This window comes from Aspergillus campestris, assembly GCF_002847485.1.
Source record: "Aspergillus campestris IBT 28561 chromosome Unknown P168scaffold_6, whole genome shotgun sequence".
NCBI lineage: Eukaryota > Fungi > Ascomycota > Eurotiomycetes > Eurotiales > Aspergillaceae > Aspergillus > Aspergillus campestris.
In genome coordinates this window covers 1,530,781-1,551,574 of record NW_020194341.1, presented here as the reverse complement: position 1 = coordinate 1,551,574, position 20,794 = coordinate 1,530,781, and the positions used below count along the sequence as shown (strand labels likewise).

General features: G+C 60.6%; 10 protein-coding genes across 10 annotated transcripts; 5 read left to right on the top strand and 5 right to left on the bottom strand.

The window, feature by feature from the left end:
* Window positions 1-36: 36 nt before the first annotated feature.
* P168DRAFT_236243 (ATP11 family protein) lies at window positions 37-1,136 on the top strand (the record flags this gene model as incomplete). The annotated part of the gene is made up of 2 exons (XM_024833511.1): window positions 37-212; window positions 275-1,136. The coding sequence occupies 2 exons, from the start codon at window positions 37-39 to the stop codon at window positions 1,134-1,136; spliced, it is 1,038 nt and encodes a 345-aa protein (XP_024693121.1).
* Window positions 1,137-1,696: 560 nt separating this feature from the next.
* On the top strand, window positions 1,697-4,303 carry arg2 (acetyl-CoA:L-glutamate N-acetyltransferase). Its single transcript, XM_024834384.1, has 3 exons — window positions 1,697-1,972; window positions 2,058-2,243; window positions 2,316-4,303. Exons 1-3 carry the CDS (start codon window positions 1,922-1,924, stop codon window positions 4,230-4,232), a joined length of 2,154 nt encoding a protein of 717 aa, XP_024693120.1. The 5' UTR covers window positions 1,697-1,921; the 3' UTR covers window positions 4,233-4,303.
* A 193-nt stretch (window positions 4,304-4,496) lies between these two features.
* Window positions 4,497-6,535, top strand: P168DRAFT_318848 (oxidative DNA demethylase; the record flags this gene model as incomplete). The annotated part of the gene is made up of 2 exons (XM_024840229.1): window positions 4,497-4,660; window positions 4,726-6,535. The coding sequence occupies 2 exons, from the start codon at window positions 4,497-4,499 to the stop codon at window positions 6,533-6,535; spliced, it is 1,974 nt and encodes a 657-aa protein (XP_024693119.1).
* Window positions 6,536-7,077: 542 nt separating this feature from the next.
* P168DRAFT_282135 (FAD-binding oxidoreductase) lies at window positions 7,078-8,769 on the bottom strand (the record flags this gene model as incomplete). The annotated part of the gene is made up of 1 exon (XM_024835970.1): window positions 7,078-8,769. One exon carries the CDS (start codon window positions 8,767-8,769, stop codon window positions 7,078-7,080), a length of 1,692 nt encoding a protein of 563 aa, XP_024693118.1.
* A 702-nt stretch (window positions 8,770-9,471) lies between these two features.
* Window positions 9,472-10,617, top strand: P168DRAFT_282134 (sialidase family protein; the record flags this gene model as incomplete). The annotated part of the gene is made up of 1 exon (XM_024835969.1): window positions 9,472-10,617. The coding sequence occupies one exon, from the start codon at window positions 9,472-9,474 to the stop codon at window positions 10,615-10,617; it is 1,146 nt and encodes a 381-aa protein (XP_024693117.1).
* Window positions 10,618-10,943: 326 nt separating this feature from the next.
* P168DRAFT_282133 (NAD(P)-binding protein) lies at window positions 10,944-12,003 on the bottom strand (the record flags this gene model as incomplete). The annotated part of the gene is made up of 2 exons (XM_024835968.1): window positions 10,944-11,103; window positions 11,156-12,003. The coding sequence occupies 2 exons, from the start codon at window positions 12,001-12,003 to the stop codon at window positions 10,944-10,946; spliced, it is 1,008 nt and encodes a 335-aa protein (XP_024693116.1).
* Window positions 12,004-12,517: 514 nt separating this feature from the next.
* On the bottom strand, window positions 12,518-15,653 carry P168DRAFT_290577 (P-loop containing nucleoside triphosphate hydrolase protein). Its single transcript, XM_024837249.1, has 10 exons — window positions 15,477-15,653; window positions 14,754-15,395; window positions 14,620-14,704; window positions 14,304-14,565; window positions 13,937-14,247; window positions 13,567-13,889; window positions 13,328-13,513; window positions 13,104-13,270; window positions 12,933-13,051; window positions 12,518-12,881 (listed from the first exon to the last, which is right to left on the bottom strand). Exons 1-10 carry the CDS (start codon window positions 15,547-15,549, stop codon window positions 12,800-12,802), a joined length of 2,250 nt encoding a protein of 749 aa, XP_024693115.1. The 5' UTR covers window positions 15,550-15,653; the 3' UTR covers window positions 12,518-12,799.
* Window positions 15,654-16,010: 357 nt separating this feature from the next.
* On the bottom strand, window positions 16,011-17,724 carry P168DRAFT_297378 (acyl-CoA desaturase; the record flags this gene model as incomplete). Its single annotated transcript, XM_024838173.1, has 3 exons — window positions 16,011-16,056; window positions 16,454-17,450; window positions 17,538-17,724. 3 exons carry the CDS (start codon window positions 17,722-17,724, stop codon window positions 16,011-16,013), a joined length of 1,230 nt encoding a protein of 409 aa, XP_024693114.1.
* A 595-nt stretch (window positions 17,725-18,319) lies between these two features.
* Window positions 18,320-19,469, top strand: P168DRAFT_318842 (elongation of very long chain fatty acids protein; the record flags this gene model as incomplete). Its single annotated transcript, XM_024840228.1, has 2 exons — window positions 18,320-18,997; window positions 19,071-19,469. The coding sequence occupies 2 exons, from the start codon at window positions 18,320-18,322 to the stop codon at window positions 19,467-19,469; spliced, it is 1,077 nt and encodes a 358-aa protein (XP_024693113.1).
* A 317-nt stretch (window positions 19,470-19,786) lies between these two features.
* P168DRAFT_290576 (carboxymuconolactone decarboxylase family protein) lies at window positions 19,787-20,560 on the bottom strand. Its single transcript, XM_024837248.1, has 2 exons — window positions 20,276-20,560; window positions 19,787-20,174 (listed from the first exon to the last, which is right to left on the bottom strand). The coding sequence occupies exons 1-2, from the start codon at window positions 20,516-20,518 to the stop codon at window positions 19,890-19,892; spliced, it is 528 nt and encodes a 175-aa protein (XP_024693112.1). The 5' UTR covers window positions 20,519-20,560; the 3' UTR covers window positions 19,787-19,889.
* Between the last annotated feature and the right edge of the window lie 234 nt (window positions 20,561-20,794).

Here is a 20,794-nt window from a genome sequence, read left to right as displayed (position 1 = left end):
CATCTCCATCTTCCCATCGTCATTTCGCGACCGAACATGGCATCCCTGAGGACCTCGGCTCTCCCGAGCTTGATCCGGGCTCGCATCCCGCTCCTGCGACACAACCAGCGCCGCTGGGCCCAGGTCCACGACGTCCGCTTTCTCGCCACGCATCACGACCCCAACCATGTGCTGGACAAGTATCGGGCCAAACTGGACCAGAAGGCCAAGAGGTGAGTGGGCCTCCAAACCCTGGACGGCCGGGATTGGATGCTAACCGCGGAATCCATATCAGTGAGGGCCACCAATCGATCGACTCCCTGAAAGACGCCTACCAAGACAAGATCACCGACCTGCGGCAAAAAGCCACCACCCCCATCACCCCCGACGACCCCGCGGCGCCCCAGAAACCCTCCGCCGTCCCTCCTCCGCCGCCGGCCGCGCCGTCGCCCCTCGCAGAAGCCGCCGAGACGTCCAAAAAGGCGTCGGGGATCAAACCGCTGAGTGCGTACCTCGACGTCGAGAAGATTCGCGACTTGCCGGCCAAGGAAATCGAGGCTCTCTGGCGGCTGCGCCACGCCTCCAGCGCCGATTCCATCTGCGCCGTCATCCCCCTCGACACCTACCAGCGTATCGCCGCCGCCGCCCGGCAAAACCCTCAGTTCATCCTCCCGCTGCCGCGTACGCCCTCGGCGCCCAGCGACTCGCCCGCATCACCGGAGGCGGGCTCGGAGCCCGCCCCCGAGTCGGTGGGCGCAGATATCCATTTCCTACAGTGGGGATTCCACCCGCCGGCGACGGCGCCCTCGTCGACGGTGCCCTCGGGCCCGCAGGTCAACTCCCACACCTCGACCGTCATCTTCACGCAGCTGGCGGCGTACAAGCTGCATGGGGCGTACGCGCAGCCGCACACCACTCTCACGCACCACCTGGACCTGGCGGACGAGACGGGACTGGTGCTGATGCACGGACAGGTCATGCCGAACGGAGGGGTGTCCACGTCGGAGGCGACGTGGCTGGCCAGCTGTCTGCAGCGGTTCTATGACTTTGGGGGACAGGCGCACGGCCGCAAGGGCGAACTGCTGCGCATGTTCACCCAGGGGGATGTCCAGGGGTTCAAGATCGACGAGCTCTTGGCGGAGTCGGAGAAGCTCTAGGGGGGTGAATGGTGGGTTTGTACAGTATGAACCGATGGCTCTGGGGACAACGTTCCCGGCCGTGTATTTGTAAGGAATATCATTGCTCCGGTGATGCTTCATGATTGCATCTTGCCCAACTCTCCTTTTCCCGTAGCCTTTCTATTGCCATTTACTTCGCTTCCTCGGAGACGAGCAAGTGCACTCTGTGGACAACACGACCAATGGTGTTGTCATCAGACTATATATCCGCCCGTCCCCTATATATACTATGATCCACCATCCATGTGATTCGCCGATGGAGGCCTGTCTTGATTTCCACATCCAACATATACCACTGATGAGCCTCCAAGAGTCATAGTGTCTTTCCAGTCCCCGCGTCCTTGTTGTCTGTATTTTATCATGCGCCATTTTTATCCTATCGGACTCATGCGGTCCCTGCCTGGTGTCCAGTGGGGCCAGCAACCGTCCATTCTCGCTACCCCATGGATGATAATGCCTCTGCGCGATTTATCACATCTATATCACCCCTTCCAATCCCCTTCTCGCCTGAAAATCGACTCGTCTTCTGCATTCTCCATCTTTAGGGCTCTGAATGAGTCATGATCTGATAACCAGCGTCACCGCCCGGCGGCAGAACGGTCTTGGCGGCCCGTGACTCCAACATATCTCCAACTTTTCTTCTTTTTCTTCTTTTTCCACTTCGTCTTTTCCTTCCTGGTTTCTCTCATCTCTTGCGTCCAACCTCATCGTATTCCTCCTGAGACCGTTCTGGCGGTCTGTCATGGCCCCCCGTCTATGAGATCATGACCGTCCGCACCATCTGGCCGCGCACGGCGAGGTCGGCGTGGCTGACGGTGAGCTTCCCCGGACGGAGATGCTGGGATGAATGGGAGTTCGCAGGGAGTCATTGCTGATCAGATCGCTCCAATGCGAATTTAGAAGCCGGCCTCGTCAACCGTGCCTTGCCGCTCGCAGTCTACGCACGCCGCTGCTCGTCGTCGACCCGTTTCCCCCTCCGAGGATCGGCCCGCCCACCACGGGGCCGATCTCGCTTCCGACTTCTCCTCCTCCACCCGAAGTTACGACCGTCTGGGCCGGCGAGCCAAGGAGAAGCTATTGGACCGGGTACGGTGTTCTCCCCCGCGGCACGAGATCCTCGAAGAGAGGGGCTAATTGGAGGAATGCGGGGTGGGGCAGGAATTCTTTCTGAGCGTCCTAAACTCCGCAGCCACTAAACGAGAAGCGAAATCCTATCTCGCCCGCCTGAAGGCGCAGAACACCCCACCACCCGACAAACGAGAGACGTCGGTGACGGGTGAGGGTGCGCCGGCGTCGCCCGTGGGCGGCAACGTGGGGGCCTTCTACGGCGCCTCGCGATCCGTCTCCGACGCGCCCGTGTTCCGACAAGACTCCACCCCCACCCCCACGCCGGAGCAGCAACAGCAGTCGGAACGTCTGCACCTGGCCCTCATCAAGATCAAGGCTCCGCAACGCCTCGACGATGCCACGCTCGATGGCGTGGCCAAAACCCTGTCGCAGCTGAATCGCCTGGGCATGGCCTGCTGTGTCGTCGTCGACCCCGGGGCCGCCGACGACAGTCGAACGGTGCGCGTCACCGCCGCCGAACAGGTCGATCGGCTGTGCAACGCCGTCGACGCTCAGCCCGATTCCAAAGCCGCCCACCTCGACGCGATCCTGACCCTCCCGTCCGAGGCCGGGGGCGCCACCCCGAAGGTCCTCTCCCGTAAGGTGCTGCTGGGCCCGCTGCGCGACGGCCAGATCGTCGTCATCGCCCCCGTGGCCTACACCGAGGACGTCCCCAAGGCCGAAGTGATCCCGGCCAATGACGCCGTGCTCGCCCTGACCCGGGAGCTGGCCGGGTTGGCGGCCCGCATCGACCCGGACGAGGATCCGTTGGTGACGGCGGAGCGCATCGCTCGCGTCCAGCAGGAGGTGTCGCTAGATCGGGTCATCCTCCTCGATCCGTTGGGCGGTATCCCCTCCTTCAGTGGACCCCAGACCTCCCACGTCTTCATCAACCTGGAGCAGGAGTTCACCGACATCGAGAATGAGCTGCTGCGGGTCAGTCTGTCGCTGGCGGCAGGCGACGCACACCGCCCGCTGCCGGCGGACGGACCCCTGTCAACGGTCGCTGACAGCAACCCGTTCTCCCGGTTCGCCCACACCGAGGTCGTCGGGGTGCCGCCCGAGCAAGAGCCCATCCCGGCCGTCTCCCATCCGGAGGAGCCGGCGATCGGTGGGCACCTGGACAATCTGCGGCTCGCCCACGAGGCGCTCGCCCTGCTCCCGGCGACGTCGTCCGGCATCATCAGTTCCGCGGCCGAGGTGGCCCATTCCGCCGAACCGCCGCGGGAGACCCCCGACATGTCCGCCGTCCGGACCCGGCGGCAGCGAAACCCGCTCATCCACAGCCTCCTGACCGACAAGCCCCTCCTCTCCGCCTCGCTGCCTGTCAGCCGACGCGCGCCCCGGGCCCACACCACGTTCGTCAAGCGCGGCCTGCCGCTCACCATCGTCCCGGACCCGCGGCTCGACCCGTGGAGCGCCCGGGCACCGTCGCCGGTGACGCTGGACGACCCGCGCATCGACCTGCCCCGACTCGTCCATCTCATCGAGGACTCCTTCAACCGCCGGCTCGACGTGCCGGCCTATTTGGAGCGGGTGAACCACCGGCTGGCGGGCTTGATCATCGCGGGCGAGTACGAGGGCGGCGCCATCCTGACGTGGGAGCTGCCGCCCGGCGTGCCGGATGACGGCAGCGCCGCCAGCCAGGCGCGGCGGGTGCCCTACCTGGACAAGTTCGCCGTCCTGAAGCGCAGCCAAGGCGCCGGGGGCGTGGCCGACATGGTCTTCAACGCCATGGTGCGCACGTGCTTCCCCGCGGGGGTGTGCTGGCGCAGCCGTCAGGACAACCCGGTCAACAAGTGGTACTTTGAACGGTCCACGGGGACGTGGAAGCTGTCCGACACCAATTGGACCATGTTCTGGACGACCCCGGGGCTGGTGGAGGACCCCCAGCGGTTCCAGGACTACGAAGCGGTCTGTCGCAGTATTCAGCCCAGTTGGGCGGATGACACGGGGGTGGTGGATTAATCCGGGAATTTGTACCACATTTCTGACTTGAGTCCCGCGTTTGGATAACTTACGCTGTCATCTTGACCTTGATTAGTATCTGTATATCTCCTTCATAGATGTAGACTCGTATCGTCGAGCATGGTCGGCGGAATTCGGCTCCGACCGGGTGCAAACCAGACAAACGCAACAAACACCACAAACGAAAAGCTTTCGATCAGCCCATCGTGGCGCCATCCACTTCACGTCCTCATTTTTCTCTCTGCCCACCATCAATTGCCCAAGATGAAGCGCAAGACGAACGAGAAAGACGCCCGGGACGTCAGCGGGCAGCCGGACTCCAAGAAACGCGCGTTGTCCAGCGAAGAGGCCGCCGCCCGCTTCCGCGACGACCTATTTAACCCGGTGGAGCAGCAGAAGTACACCGATGAATATGCCCAATCCGCCCCGTACGTACTGCAGAGTCCCAGACCCGGAGGATATGGAGAGAGCGTGACAGCTAATGCCATGCTAGGTACAAGCACGGTGTCATCCACCCCCTGATCGAGCCCTCCCTCCTCCGAGCGGTGCGCAACGAGATCCAGGAACATCTGCACTTCACCGAGAAGGAGACCGATATCTACAAGATCTTCCAGTCCGGTGATCTCGCCAACCTGGACGGCCTGGACGATGCCTCCCTGTCCCGACTGCCCTCCATCCTGAAGCTTCGCGACGCCATGTACTCGGCCCGGTTCCGCGAGTACCTCTCCGGCGTCACCAACTCGGGCAAGCTGAGCGGTAGCAAGACCGACATGGCCATCAACATTTACAACGAGGGCTGCCACTTGCTGTGCCACGACGACGTCATCGGCAGCCGGCGCCTTAGCTACATCCTGTATCTGACCGACCCGGACACCCCCTGGCAGGCGGAGTGGGGCGGCGCACTGCGCATGTTCCCGACCACGACCCAGAAGGACGCCGCGGGCGAGGATGTCAAGATCCCGAGCCCGGACTACAGCCTCAGCATTCCTCCGGCCTTCAACCAGCTCAGCTTCTTCACCGTCCAGCCCGGTGAGAGTTTCCACGACGTTGAGGAGGTGTACCACCCGGCGGAGGGCGAGGACCGATCCCAGAAGCGCGTGCGCATGGCCATCAGCGGCTGGTTCCACATCCCCCAGCGCGGCGAGGACGGCTTTGAAGAGGGATTGGAAGAGAAGCTGGCGGAGCGAAGCAGTCTGGCCCAGCTGCAGGGCCGCGGCGACATCTACGACCTGCCCCAGTCCAAGCCGACGCCGTGCGGGCCCGCCGCCGTACCAGAGGCCGAGGGCACAGGCAAGGGCAAAGCCAAGGCCGAGGCAGTGGTGGAGCCGTCCGACAGCGTCGAGTTCACCGAGGACGACCTAGCCTTCCTGGTGCAGTACATCGCGCCATCGTACCTCACGCCGGACATCGCCGAGGAGATGTCCGAGACCTTCTCCAACGAGTCGTCGCTCAGCCTCGAGCGCTTTTTATCGGAGAAGTTCGCCGCGCGCGTGCGCACCTATATCGAGGAGCAGGAGCGGCAGTCGCTGCCCGCGTCGTCCGACGAGATCCGGGCCCAGACCGGCTGGACCGTGGCCCGCCCGCCGCACAAGCAGCGTTACCTGTACCAGCAGAGCCCGGCGACGACGCAGGACCAGAAGACGCCGCTCCAGGAGCTGCTGAACGACCTGTTCCCGTCGCCGGCCTTCCGCAAGTGGCTGGCGCATGTCACGGGCGCCGACCGCATCACGAGCTACGACCTCCTGGCGCGCCGGTTCCGCCGCGGACAGGACTACACCCTCGCCAGCAGCTACGATGGCGAGGAGCCGCGGCTGGAGTTCACTCTCTGTCTGACCCCGACGCCGGGGTGGGAGAAGGAGGGCGACCACGATGACGAGGAGGAGGAAGAGGACAAGGCCAACGGGGAGTCCGCCTCCAAGCCTGAGGCGGCGGAGAAGAAGCCCAAAACGGACGCCGAGGAGCCCGCCGTGGGCGGCTACGAGATCTACATGGCGGGCGATGACGAGAAGGACGACGACGCGGCCATCTACCGATCTGCGGCGGCCGACGAGGATGATGGCATCCTGTTCAGCACGGCAGCCGGGTGGAACCGACTCAGTATCGTTCTGCGTGACAGTGGGACGCTCAAGTTTGTCAAGTACGTGAGTGCGGCGGCCAAGGGCGACCGGTGGGATCTGACGGGCGAGATGGGGGTGGAGTTTGACGATGACGATGACGACGACGATGATGATGATGACGATGATGCTGGTGATGACAACGATGAGGAGGGAGAAGATGAGGAAGATGAGGAAGACGATGAATAAAAGGATAGCTTAAAGATATGTACATAGATTTGGATCCATCTCCACCATCGAAGTTTGGGACTCCGTATTGAACGTAACCCATCCTCAGAACACACCTCTCCCACCATGCGCCCTTTGGATAATGGCCACGGTATCCAGATAATCATCCGCATGGACCAACTTCAAATTCAGACAATGGTGAACGCTTGTTGATTAAGGCTGGTTTCTGACTTTGAAATGTTCATGAGTTCTGCATGGCGACAATGGCTCCTAGGTCGAGCTAGTCCTCCTTAGGCATGTGGAAGATTCTGGTGCCATGAAATCGTCGAATTGTTCAGGAATATGTCATGTTTCTCTCCTGTCACACTTACCGTGGTTTATACAAACAGAGGGGACCCAGTCTCCGGTGGGCCAAAATGGCACATAGGCCCGCGAAGAGGGGAAGCAGTGGGATGATACACAACATGATGGAAAGGATGCATCGGGGACATGTTTATATAAGGAAGGAAGAAAAGAAGACTTCAATATTCACAAATGGTATTGTATCTAAACACGCTGGTCCATTAAATGTACTTGTACGGGTTCATGATCCCGTTCTGCGGTCTGTTAGTCACGTCAAACAGGAGGGGTAATGAGAGAAAACTCACCGGATCGTACAGATCCTTCAATTGCTTCATGAGCTTCACCATCGTATCATTCTGGCTGTACCCGATGAACTCCTTCTTGGCCAGACCCAAGCCGTGCTCGGCGCTGATGCTGCCGTTCCGCTTCTGGATCCACTCGTACACCCAGGGCTCGATGGCCTTCTCCACCTCCTTGTTGTACTGCCGCACGGCGATGTTCAGGTGCAAGTTGGAGTCGCCCATGTGGCCGTAGCCGACGACCGCGCGGACGGGGTGCGACTCGTCGTCGCCGACGAAGCCGAGCTGGGTCAACCGCTCGCGGCAGTCGTCGACCAGCTGGTACAGCTCCGGCAGCGGGATGGAGACGTCATACTTGTAGGTGCCGCCCAGGTGGCTGAGCGCCTCGGTGATGCCCTCGCGCCAGCGCCAGATGGCCTGGAACTGGGTCTCGTCCTGGGCCAGCACGCCGTCCGCCACGACGCCCTCGCTCATGATGTGCTCGAGGAAGGCCTCCAGCTTGGCCATGTCGTGCTCGGGGTTCGACCCGCTGGTCTCGACCACGCAGTAGAACGGGTACTCGCCCTCCAGCGGGTACTTGTTGCCGGTGGACTGGTGCACGAGCTGCTGGCTGCGGCCGTCCATGAGCTCGAAGGCGGACAGGATCTCCGACAGCTGGCCCTTGGCGAGCTTGAAGGCCTGGCGGACCTGGTCGTAGCTCTCGAGGCCGAAGTAGGCGACGTTGACCGCCTGAGGGCGCGGCGGGCACAGGATCGACACGCCCGTGATGACGCCGAGGGTGCCTTCGGCGCCGATGAAGAGCTGCTTCAGGTCGTAGCCGGTGTTGTTCTTCCGCAGGGTCGACAGGGCGTCGACGATGGTCCCGTCGGGCAGGACCGCCTCGAGACCCAGCACGCTGCCGTGCAGACTGCCGTAGCGCAGCAGCCGCAGGCCGCCGGCGTTGGTGGCGACATTGCCGCCGATATGGCAGGAGCCCTTGGCGCCCAGGTCCAGCGGGAAGAGGTGGTCATGCTGGGCGACATGCTGGTCGGCCACCTCGAGGATCACGCCGGCGTCGGCCACCAGGACACCCGACGCATCGTCGAACGAGCGGATCTGGTTCATGCGCGACAGGTTGAGGACGATCTCGTCGAACACGGGCACGGAACCGCCCACCAAGCCGGTGTTGCCGCCCTGCGGCACGACGGCCAACTTCCGCTCATTGCAGTATTTCATCACCTCGCTGACCTCCTCCTTCGACCGCGGCTTCAGGACCAGGCGCGTGTGGCCCCGGTACTTGCGCATCCAGTCGCCATTGAAGGGCTCGATGTCGTCGGTCGCGTCGGTGGTGACGCCGTCGATCACGGCGGACGGGGCGCCCAGCCGGTCCTGGAAGAACTTCACGTCGTCGGCGGTGATCTCGGCAAACTTGGGGTTCCGCTGGATATTGGGATAGGAGTCGGTGGTGTATTTGACCTCCTTCGGCGCATAGACGGTGGACGCCACGCTGAAGGACCGTCTGGCGGCTTCGGCCCCTCCCGACGGCCGGTGGGGGACCATTGCCGGTCCGAATGTACGGGGACGGGGCACCCGAGCCCGTCGAAGGGCGGCGGCAAGGCTCCTTGAGGAGGACATGGTGGGACTGCGTCTTGGGGAGTGGATTGGAGTTCCCAGATGGAATCCACCGGGTTGAAGTGGATTTGAAGTGATCGTGAAGATCAAGCCGATCGCGGACGGGCTCTGATTGGCTGCCGGTGACGGTGGATTTAAGTCACGTGTTGGAAGCATATTTGCGTGGTTTGTGTTGTTTTTATGGTTTGTTCAGTGTGCTCTATTTGTTCGGTTTGTTCGGTTTGTTCAAGATCACGATGAAGTCATGAAAAGCTTCAAGCAACCTTCATGATCCTTCATGACGATCAATCGCGGGTCAGGATGATCATTGGGTCCTCGTTCTCTCTTGTCTCGTTCATTCCCGTTTTACAGCCCGCCGTCCGCCCTTCGCCAGCGTTCTCCGATCTACCGCGCTTTTCAGCTCGACATCACGACCATAACATGATTGGACTAGATATCTGCAAGACAGATATGGCCATCAGCTCTCCTTTGAGCCCAAAGTCTACCAGACATCCAACCCTTGTCACACCGCTCCACGCCCGGACCCAGAGCATCCACGCCACGCCGCATGCGTCGGTCCAGGCAGGCAACCACGTTCCGTGATGACGTCATACACATCCCGTCCTTGATCGACATCACCATGCAGTGCCCCGCGGTCAACCACCATATCTGACCGGTTGCTCCTCGTAAACTCCTTCCGTCCTCTATACTACCTCTACCTCCATCATGCCGGGAAAACTAGGACAAAAGATCTTAAAGACCTTCGGGATCGACCACCCACACCACCCCCCCCCGAATCAGCCACCGCCGCAGCAGCCGCCAACAGACCATGGAGCTCGCCTACCCGGGAACCGCGTCATCGAAAACGATGAGCGCCTGCTGGCTGCCATCCCCAACGGCACATACGCAAGACTGGCCCGCATGAGCGACGGCAGCCTCCTCGGGTCCTTCACCCGCTTCGAGGGCAACCAGCGCCTGCTCCGGGTGACGCGCAGCACCGACGGCGGCCGCACCTTCGAGCCCTGGGGCGAGGTCACCCGGGCCGCGGGCGACTGCGACAACCTGTTCCTGCTGGAGATCGCGCCCGGGACGGTGCTGGGGGCCTTCCGCAACCACGACATGAAGCCCGGCGGCGGCTTCACCCACTTCCGCATCACCGTCTGCCGCTCCACCGACGGCGGGCGGAACTGGTCCTACCTGTCGCAGGCGGCCGAGAAGAACCCGCCCATGGGCATCTGGGAGCCCTTCATGCGCATGGGCCGCCAGGGCGAGGTGCAACTCTACTACTCGGAAGAGTTCGCCCCGGAGAACCAGTGCACCATGCTGGTGCGGTCGTTCGACGGCGGCGCTACGTGGACCCCGCCGCAGTGTCTAGGTGGCGAGCGCGACAACTACCGCGACGGCATGACGAGCATCGCTGTGGCGCACGATCGCGGCCGCGAGGTGCTCGTGCTCGTCTTCGAGACCACCACCCACCGCGCCTTCAGCATCGAGAGTATGCTCTCCTACGACGACGGCCAGACCTGGGGCTGGCGCCACGAGGTCTACCGCTCGCACAAGTCTGGCCGCCACGCCGGCTCCCCCGGTATCGCTACCTTCGCTGACGGTTCCCTGGCCGTTGTCTTCATGACGGATGAGGACTGGCCCAATCCGCACTGGCATCACAACGCCTCTATCAAGGTGCTGTTTGGCGGGCCCCCGCAGGATGGCCGCATCTTCTGGACACGGCCCACTGTCCTCTGCCCTGAGGCTAGCCACTGGCCGGGCATCCAGGCCGTCGACGGCCATACCCTTCTGGGAACATATGAGTGCGGAGGCGCCCCCAAGGCGAAGGCCATTACCCTGGACATGCAACAGGAACAGTCGGGTTGAGGGTTATGATGGCGGGAGAGGGACTCATAGGACGGGATACGGGGCTCTATCATGATGTATGTATCGTACAAACGGTACTTCTCAACCACATCAGTTCTATTTTCTTAATCATTATCTACGCGTGTGGCAGCCTTGTCTACGTGGAACTAACCTCCACTGGCTCCCGTGTTATAATCCATCTCACTGCGGACTAGATTTCTTGTAGCGGGTAGTAAGGAATGGCGTAAGAGGATGAGGCCGTGCCATGGGTCTGCACATGTAAAGTAGATCAGGTGCTGGATTCAAGAACCGGTCTTCCAGACTCGCCGTCAAGTTGGACGCTCGGTTTACTTGATATCAGCGTCCCGCGTCGACTCAAGTATCGCCGCTAACCACGCCCGTGTTTCCTGTGGCACAGATATCTCCCGCTCCAGAAGCTTCACCGTATGTTGGAACAAATCGGTCCTCCATGCGCGGTATTCCTCGGAGCGGACGCTATCGGCAGGGCTATAGCAACGTTAGCAGGTCATGGATTCAAGATTCAGAACGTGGGACACACTCAGCTGGGAACCCTTCATAAAAGAATTGATCGTGGTACTCCGACGCCGGAACGATGAGAGCCCGCACATAATCCCAAGCTCCATGGGCTGAGGTCTTGAGAAACCAGCGAATCAGCGCGTCCGCGATCCAGCTCGAGGTGATTTGACGGTAGATGGGTGTCTGGCAGAGACCAGGTGTTGCGGTGCCGATGACCACCGAGTCGGTGTCCTTCCATGCGGTTGCCAGAGTGTGCGTCCACATCATGCTGAGCAGCTTCGACCGACGGTAACGCTGATAGAAGCCCAGGGCGGTCTCGTCGTTAAACTCGCTGATCGCCTGGGCGGGGGTCGAGGTGAGCGGTATGCTTTCCCACAGATGGGCCTCGGAGGTGACGTTGAGCACGCGTGCAGCAGTCGTACGCTTCTGGCTCTGGCTCTGGAGAACCGGCAGGAGCGAGAGAATGAGTGCACATTGGCCCAGGTAGTTGACCTGGAGGTGCATCTCCCACGACGCTGGCGAGCGGGAGAATTCCGGTGACAATACCCCGGCATTTAACACTACGAAATCCAGCGTCTCCAAAAGCGAAACCCGTTGGATGAATTCCCGAATGGAGTCGAACGACGCCATATCCAGCTGCCATACGTCGATCTGGGCGGGACGGTCCGTTCCCAGGGCATCCTGGATGTCGGCGAGCGCGCTCTGGCCCCGCTCTTCATTGCGCGCGGTGATGATCAGGCGCGCGCTGTACCGGGCGAGGATCTTGGCTAATTCCAAACCGCAGCCAGACGTGGCGCCGGTCACCAGTGTCGTCTTGTCACGTAGCCATTCGAGCTCTGTTGGGGGAATGGGCTGGGAATGGGAGGTCATGGCTCTCCAGATCGTTGGAACCGGTCCATTGCTGTCCAAGGTGAGGGTCTTTCCATTCCGGAGACCAAGCGATAGCAGTTGGAGTGCCGAGTCCATCTCCTGGATTGATCGAAGTAGCTTAAACTATCTTTGGGCGGTCGCTTTGGTGAACGAGCAGAAGGCCCTACAGTGAATCGGGATGTCAATCGGCAGAGCCCTCTGCTGAATTGTCTGCGTCATCCCTGGCCTGTCAGTCTTCTACTTTGGAGAAACCACTTTTCCTGTGAGGTTTGGAACGGACAAGGGGTATTGAACTTGTTCAGGCGCGCAGACAAGCTAGGAAGTAACATGAACCCGTTCCCCCCTTGCTATGATACAACTGATGCATTCCTCTGCATGAGGCATGTCTCATCCCTCTTGGTTCTAAAGTGGACCTCCCCTGGCGCATTGAGTGGTGATAAGTTGGTGTTAAACTTCTGACATCGCCCCCCGATCCCTATGAAAAATCGTCCGTGAAAGACGTAGATAATTTGTGGTCAAACTGGGCCGGGCATCGCATGGGTAAGGCGTCTACCCAGCCCTGCCATCGCTTTTCTATTGCATGTATCGCCAAGTCAAATTGATATGTGGATCCCCACATTCGCAACCTCAATACCTTGCAGTCATCGCGAATCACACCTGGCGTATCAATGCAGTGTACCCCTTACATTACAGGATAGACGGATGCCGGATGAGTCGACCTCTGCAGATTCCATACCATCCATCCCGCGTAGCATGGCCAACAACGTCTGATCGCGCCTCAAGTACCTCGTACCTACTACCACCACCCCGTTCGAGCCCGGAGGGTCATCAGCAAGCAGCCTAGCCCCCGATACGCGGTACCTATCAATAATGCAACTCTGGCGACTGTCAGTAAAGGACCTCGCAATATGACTAGAGAAAGCACGTACCCCATATCAAGCCTCGGTCGACCGAACGTGTACCCTATGTACTGCGCCGCCGCCTGGGTGTCGTACAGATAGGCCAGCGGGGTGATGTGCACGCTGATATAGGCCTCTGTATACCACGTCTATGCCTGATTAGCGAGGAACCGCACCTGCACCTGTCGATGGACGTCTTACCCCGGGTAGCATGTACCACAACCAGGCCAGATGCCAGTGTTTCGCCGAGTCCAGACGGGGCTGGCAACCGGATAAGACGGAGACAATGAGTGTGCTCATTAAACAAACTAGGGGGGCGGCTTCACGGCTCGCCAGGGAGACGATCAGGGCTCCGATGCCATAGATACCTGGGGACTTCCTGTGAACACGGAGAGAAATGGGATTGGGAAAAGACGACCACCCACAGTAGAAGAAGACGTAATTGAGACCAAGCAGGACGCCAAAGGGAACTGCTGGTGTGCCCAGCACCACGTAAGCCGAGGTATGATGAAGAGCGCAGAGCGCCATCCGGAGCAGGCTCGAGAGAACCTTGGCCACAAAATACGCACTCTCGGAGTGGCCCGCCTTCGATTCTCGGTTCGCGAGGATAGCTGCGTCGAATTAGCTTGCAATCACGTCGGTTCGGCAGCCGAATTGTTGTCACCTTCTTCCCCGAAGACAGCCACACTCGGTGCGGCGCTGGAAAATGCGATGCAGAAGCAGCTGAACATGGCTACAGTGGGGAGAGTGAAGTAATTCACCGCGCTCGAAAGGAAGTGAAACGGGGGGTGGTACATCCCCTGGAAGAGCTGGCCGCGAACCTCGGACGCCGCGAGCCCTAAGAGCAATCCGGTCACCACGCCCGCGGCGATTTCTATCCAGAAGAGATCGAGTCGTCGGCCTTGCTGCTTAACATCCCGTTGGAAGCAGTAGATGACCTGTCGATGCCAGGGCGCCATGCGACCCGGGCCCGGCCGCTGGGGCCCTCTGTCCGTCGAGGGGAATCGGGGTCCCGATGAGGGAGCGTCTCGCACTGGGCGACTTTCGGGAGGTCGTCGCCCGTCGCAGATTTCGCGGTTCGGGCGATCCGGGGCTGGACCTGGCCGGCGGCGATGTCCAAGATGACATCCGCTGGATTGTGTCGGGGATCGAAGTCGTAGCCCAGGTGTTCGAAATGGGGTTGGATTCCCTGCACGGGACCGGAGTACAGGGAGCGGCCCGACTGCAAGACGAGGATCGCGTCGAGAGACTCGAAGATCTCAACGCGCGGCTGATGGATGACACAGATTACCGTGATACCCTTCGTGGTCAGCCGCTTCAGGAGCCGGATGATCGACAAGGCCGCCTGCGCGTCGAGTCCCGAGGTGGGTTCGTCGAGAATCAAGACCGCGGGGAGGCCACCAGTTCCAGTGCGATACTGACCCGTTTGCGTTCGCCTCCCGAGACGCCCCGCCGGTGGCCATCCCCGACGATGCTATCCCGAACCCGCGTCAGTTGCAGGCTGTCGATGACCCGCTGCGTGTGGCGGGCGATCTCCCGGTTCGTCCGGGATCCTCCCAGGTGAATCCGGGCCGAGTGAAGGACATTCTCCCAAACAGTGAGGTTCGGGTGAACCACATCATCTTGGGCCACAAACTTGACGAGACCGCGAGTGGCCCGGGACCTAGGTATCTCAGGTCAGTCATATTGTCCGGCGTGGATCAATCGTGGAACCTACTGGGTCAGGTCTTGCTCGACCCCATCCCAGAGCACCGATGCCGACGTCGCCTTGACGCGGCCGGTCAGAACATGGACCAAGGTAGCTGCGAGTGGGTGAGCAAGGGCCATCGTTGAAGAATCCGTGTCACTCACTCTTCCCCGACCCTGAGGGACCTAAGACCCCAAGGAGAGAAGCCTGCGCCGCAACACCGCTGACGCCGTCCAGAATGGTGCCCCCCGTCTGCGGATTGCGAACGATCACGTCTCTGAACTCGATCCGCAGCCCGGCGCCCGGCCTCTCGTCATATTGACCATCACCACCATCACAGTCCAAACTATCTCCCTCTAAACCACAAAGGTATGCTCCACCCAGAAGGCTAGCGGATTGCATCTCCAGTCCTGTCTCAACCCGTGCATCCGACTTCTCCCTCGACGGTCGGCGCGAAACCCGCTTTCTCAGACTCGGCCACACGGTGAGGACCACCAGCGCCAAGTCGATCAGAGCGCAGCACAAGATCCCGAGAAACGGCACCTCCCGACCGCTGCCCTCGGGACAATACGACAGGGCGAGACACTGCACCGGCCTTCTCGCGCCCAGCGGACAGTAATGCCCGGCGGGACACCGAATCTGCTCCCGACCCCCGGGGGGGCAATAGTTGCCCGTCTGGCAAACGGAGGGCTCGTAAATGCCCTGGGATGATTGGCACACATTGTGTTCCATCTGCAGCTTGTATAACAAACACTCCGGCGTCGGGGGACATAGTTCGGGGGGGTGATTGGCCGTGTTATTCGGACCTACAGTAGACATACATCATCAGTCAGACAGCGCTCCACCACACCGCAGCGGACTATAGAAGAGAGGGGAGGGGAACGGACAGTAGAAACCCTCCAAGCAGATATCCTGTAGTGTGAGAGGGATTGGATCACCACCGGAGGCACACGACGCCATGTTCGCGCAATCTCCCACGCGAAGTCCAAAGTCGACACGAAATTCGAGGATCGAGACACCCGTTCACCGGTTTCCAACCGTCTTCTCAACTGCGTGGCGAACGAGGCGTTTGGATCTAGTTCACAGAGACCCAATCGTTCGCGTGTTGCTTTGGACGTCCTGCTCCGACCGATCAACCATCAACATTCCAATCGTCGCGATCCCTGCTTTAGTCTAGAGCCATGCAAGGCGTGTCATTCCGCCACGCCGACTCGCGTCGAATCAAGGGGGTCTCCCCCTTGACCCGACATGATGGGTCGATCAGTTGGACCCATCGCGCCGCCCCGATGCTGTGTTTGTATTGGATCGATGAGTTGGATCATCCGATGTCTGTCCGAGCTCCTCCACCGTCGGATCTGTCATGTGGGGAGATACAAGACACGCATCTATCTGACATATGCCACTGTTAGGGACAGTATGAGCTATCGGATACCCATTCCAGAGGTGGGTTTCACCATCGAATCCTCCCTGTCCTTGCACTACCCGTTGTGGTATCCTTCAAGGCCAGCAGTGCTCACCCATGTCGTCCAACTTCGGAGACTTCGTATTGGAGAGAAGGTTCTGGTCCCAGCAACCCGTCCAGCCGGTTGATGTCGTCGACAGAGCGAAGAAATGAAGTGGGTAAAAGTAGAAGAGTAGAAAAATATCAGGCGCCGCACGTGCTCCGTCACCTGACTACATCTCCTTCTTCTTCACGACTTCAGACAGATTCATCTCGAATTCATCTCGGATTCTACTCATGGCTTGGTTCATTCCTGTCTCGTACTTAATTATATTCTAGCGGGCCTTGAAAGCTAACCCCACTCGCCATACCCAGGCCATACCCTGGCCATACCAGCCCAACACCAGACATCGTTCAAATCACTCCGTCTGCTTCTCTTCGCCGTCTCCCAGAAGCACAGCTACCGACATCCGCTGCAGGAGATGGTGGGCGTGGGAGGAATGGCGGTAGACCCCGCCGTGGAAGGAGGCCGTGGCATCCGTACCCACGGCCTGCCGCAGGAGTGTCTCGCCGCCGGGGTGGCTCGCCATGAAATCGCCCACGTCGTAGAGGACCCCCGCGATGGCCACCAGACATGCGCCCTGCCGCACCGTCGCCCGGTACTGTTCCCAGGACAGGATGGACAGGGGCGGGGCTGGATACTTCGCCGGGAGTCCGAGCCGTTTGCGCGTCTGCCGGTCCCGGGAAGCGTCAATCTCCCGGGCGCTGGTGCGGTGGAGGGCCGTCGCCCAGCCGAGCCGCTCCCACAGGGTGATCACCCATTTGCTAAAATCCAGGTCGTGCGCTCGGGGTCCGTTGCGGTAGTCGGACGGGAACTCGTGGTGGAAGTTATGGTAGCCCTCGCCGAGGGTCACCAGGGCGACGCTGACCAGCTGCCGCGAGGTATTGCTGTCCGAGTACGGTTGGTCGCCCATCCAGTGCGTGGCCGAGTTCGTCAGGAAAGTGCTGTGCCAGGTGATGACGCACCGGAGGAAGCCCCCGTAGAACAGCCCGCCGGCCCAGTCGTTCCACCCCAGGTGGGCGATAGCGGGGGCCGCCACGACGACCCAAAATAAGGCGAGGGGAAAAAAGTACCGGCGCTGCCACCGGGCGACGGGGTCGCTTTTCACATCTCGAATGTCGACGGAGCCCCAGTTCGGGCGGTCATGCACGGTCAGGACCCAGCCGATGTGGGACCAGAAGAATCCCTTGGATGCGTCGTAGGGATCTTGCGGGGTATCGAGATAGCGGTGGTGGGCGCGGTGGTGTCGCACCCACCAGATGATGTCCTTCTGGACGGCCGCGGTGGCTAGGAATGCGAGAGCGTATCTCAGCGGCCGGCAAGCAGTATACGCTCGGTGACCCCACAGACGATGGTATCCTATACCAGAGGGCATGGTTTAGTGGGAGTTCACCCGGCCTGGATCCCCGGGGCGCCTGGGGCTCAGTCCGTCCTACTACTACTAACCAGCTGTCACGGCCACTCCGCTGGCCGTGTGACCCAAAGCGACAAGGAAGCATGTCTTCCAGCGGACCGGGACGAAGAAGAGCGCACCGATGCCCAAAACGTGGAAGATGCTCACGCAAAGAGCGCTCTGGACATCGATCCATCGATGGCATGGGCGAGGACGGGGAACAATTGGGAGGCCAGCCATGGATCAACGATCTAGGTTTCTCTGCTCAATTGAGCTCTGGGTACCAAATTCGCAACGGATCGTTGGGGGGAGGGGGCAGCATGAGATCAACTCGACCTTTAAGTATCCCCAGTGTAGCGAGACGCAGACCCCTCCTGACCATGATCGGAGTATCAGCCATTCCCTCGAAACAACCTCCGCGCCAAATCTTATGCGAGGGTGTTCTCGGCGTGGATTACAGTTTCGTGAATCGGCATCACCATGTCAGATATGGGCCACCGACTTCCGTTGCGGTTCTAGTTGGGCTGTTGCGCGGGTCACAACGCCGCGAGTTGGCCGGATCCCAAGCCAGGGTCCCAGACGGTCCTGAACATCTTCCACACAAACCCACCCCCCCTTGCAGATGGTAAGTGAGTCGAGGACGTGGTGGCCCATCTGACCGGTCATATTCCCATGTCGGATCCTCCTTGCAGAACCCTGTCGCAGTTCATGACTGATCTCTGATTCTTTCGGCCTCCCTCCTTCCCCCCCGCCAAGGTTTTGAATATAGAAGCAGATAACTGCCCGTCGTGGAGTCGAAGCACTATCTGCTGGGCCTCTGCGACGTCCTTGCGCCATGTCGTCCCATCTGCCAACCGTCTACTTCCGCCGGGCCTCGTTCTCGGAGCTCTTTCGCCAAGGTGACCTGCTATATCCCCCTTGTCCCCGGATACGGTTCGGGTGGATCGATTCGACATGGGTCCCGACGTCGCTCTTCCAGGCGACGATAGACGCGAAGCTCCCCATCGTCATCATCGCCGCGTACGCGGCGGCCACGATTTTTCTTAATCGCCGCAATCAGGCACGGCAGGGCCAACCGTGGGCGATCAGCCGCTCGCGGGGCTTCCGCGGGTTTGTCTACCTCCACAACATCGTCCTGACGGGGTACTCGCTGTGGGCCTGCATTAGTATCTGGACCCTCCTCTGGTCCAGCAGAGTCGACCGGCGGGATCCTCTGTACGCATTGCGCACGGCGGATCGCATCTGCGGGGGGCACCATTTCCGGACGGCCAGCGGCCAGTCGGAAGTTGAAGGGCCCTGGACAGCCGCGATCTATGTCGCCTGGACGTTCTACCTCTCCAAGGCGTACGAGATGCTCGACACGATGATCATCCTCGCTAAGGGGAAGCGCGCCTCGGGGCTGCATGTGTATCACCATATGGGCGTGTTGTTCTGCGGCTGGGCAAGCATCCGATACGTCCTGCAAGCGAGCTTCGTCGGTGTTGTGCTCAACTCGACCGTCCACACGCTGGTGGTAAGGCCGTCCGTTCGTCCCTGATTCTCGTCCGAATTCTGGCGCCCCCTGGACTGATCCCACCATCCCACAGTACTCCTATTACACACTCTCCGCCTTCCGCGTGCGCGTCCCCAGTCCGCTGAAGGCTGGGCTAACGGCCATCCAGATCGGCCAGTTTGGGGTCGGGCTCCTCCTCAGCCTGGCCTTCGTCTTCATCCAGTACGATGTTCCGCTACCGATGGACGGGGAGCCGGACCAGGGCTCGCCGCCTACCTCGTCCCCGCGGGTAGCCACCACCACCCGCGGCCGGCTGTCGGGGACGGGAGAGGACGGTCTGGTCCCGCAATACCGCACCGTCACCTGTCTCAGGAACCGGGGGGATATTCTCGTCTTTTGGGGAGGGTTCCTGTACGTTTGCGTCCTGATGCTCCTCTTTGTGGGGTTCTTCCGGCAGACGTACTTGCAGAGACAGAAGGCGAAGACGCAGTGAGGTCTCGTCCTGATAGGACAAGATCAATCGCAATATAATTCAGTGTCAGTATAGGGGAGATGAACAAGCCTATGAGACGGCGAGCCGTAGACGTAGGGGTAGACGTAGAGACGGTTCGACTCTGGCCCTGGGAATCACGAGTGACCACTTCGACTCGACCTATGTGAAGTCTGTCTGCTCCAGACGAGCACAGTATAATCGAGTAGAGTTCGTTCTCAAGTTGCAGGGGTGGATCTTCTCTACACATCTTGGACCGGCATAGGCGTCATTGAACTCATCAGTTTCATTCATTGTCCCGCACCGAGTGAACCATGGGCGTGCATCATATCTCTCATATCTCAGGCTGTCGATGCTCCTCGCACGAAAAGAGGAAGAAAGCAACATGAATAGCAATATCAAGAAGAACAAAAAGGATGTAAATCACAGCGCCGCCACCAATTCATCCACACTCTTCATCTCCCGTCCATTATTCTCCCCCACATCCAACGCCACCAGCACGCGACTGACGCAATTATACCCAGCTATCCCGGTAGTCAACTCGACGATCTCGCGGTCCGAGAGGCCGGCGTCGGACTGCAGTCCCGCAAAGGTATCGTCAGCGACGCGCACCGTCTGGGTCATCTCGTCGACGTAGCGGACGACGGCGCGCTGGGCGGTAGACAGCGCGGTCTCAGCAGCGAGGGCGGCGCGGGCACCGGCAAGGTCCTCTCCGGCGGCGGTGGGAGCCAGATGGCGCACGGCGTGCAGGGCGGGGGCGGGATGCCGCCCTTGAGGGCCAGCGGGGCGTGGGAGTTCCACTCGTAGACGGCGCCGTTGAGGACGGCGACGCGGCAGACGGCCATTTCTAGGAGGCCGGTGTCAACCTGGGTGCGCGTGCGGATGGCGCCCAGGAAGCTGTTCCAGCCGTCGGCGACAGGGGGCGCGTGCAGCAGCGAGAGGTCGAGCGGGATGAGGGGGCGGGGGTGTCGGCGTTCGGCGATGCGCTGGTAGATGGCGACCGTGTCGGGGTCCGCGGAGGGAGGTTCCTGGGGGGCGTAGGGGAGACGCATGATGGATATACAGATCACTGGGTGGGAGTATCTGGGGTTTGGACCCAGGACAGGGGAGTGGGTTTGTAGATACTAGATATACCGTGGGGCATGAGGGGTGGAGAGGGGCAGGGGGTCCAGTCGGTCGGGTAGCCGATCATTGCCGGGGGAGTTTTCTTTAGCCGGATTCAGACGGGACGCCGGTGATGGACTAGACCGGGGTTCCCCGCAGGCTCTTCGGCATTACTACAGACATCTATCGGATTGAAGGAGGAAAGGGAAGCAGGAAGGGAAGAT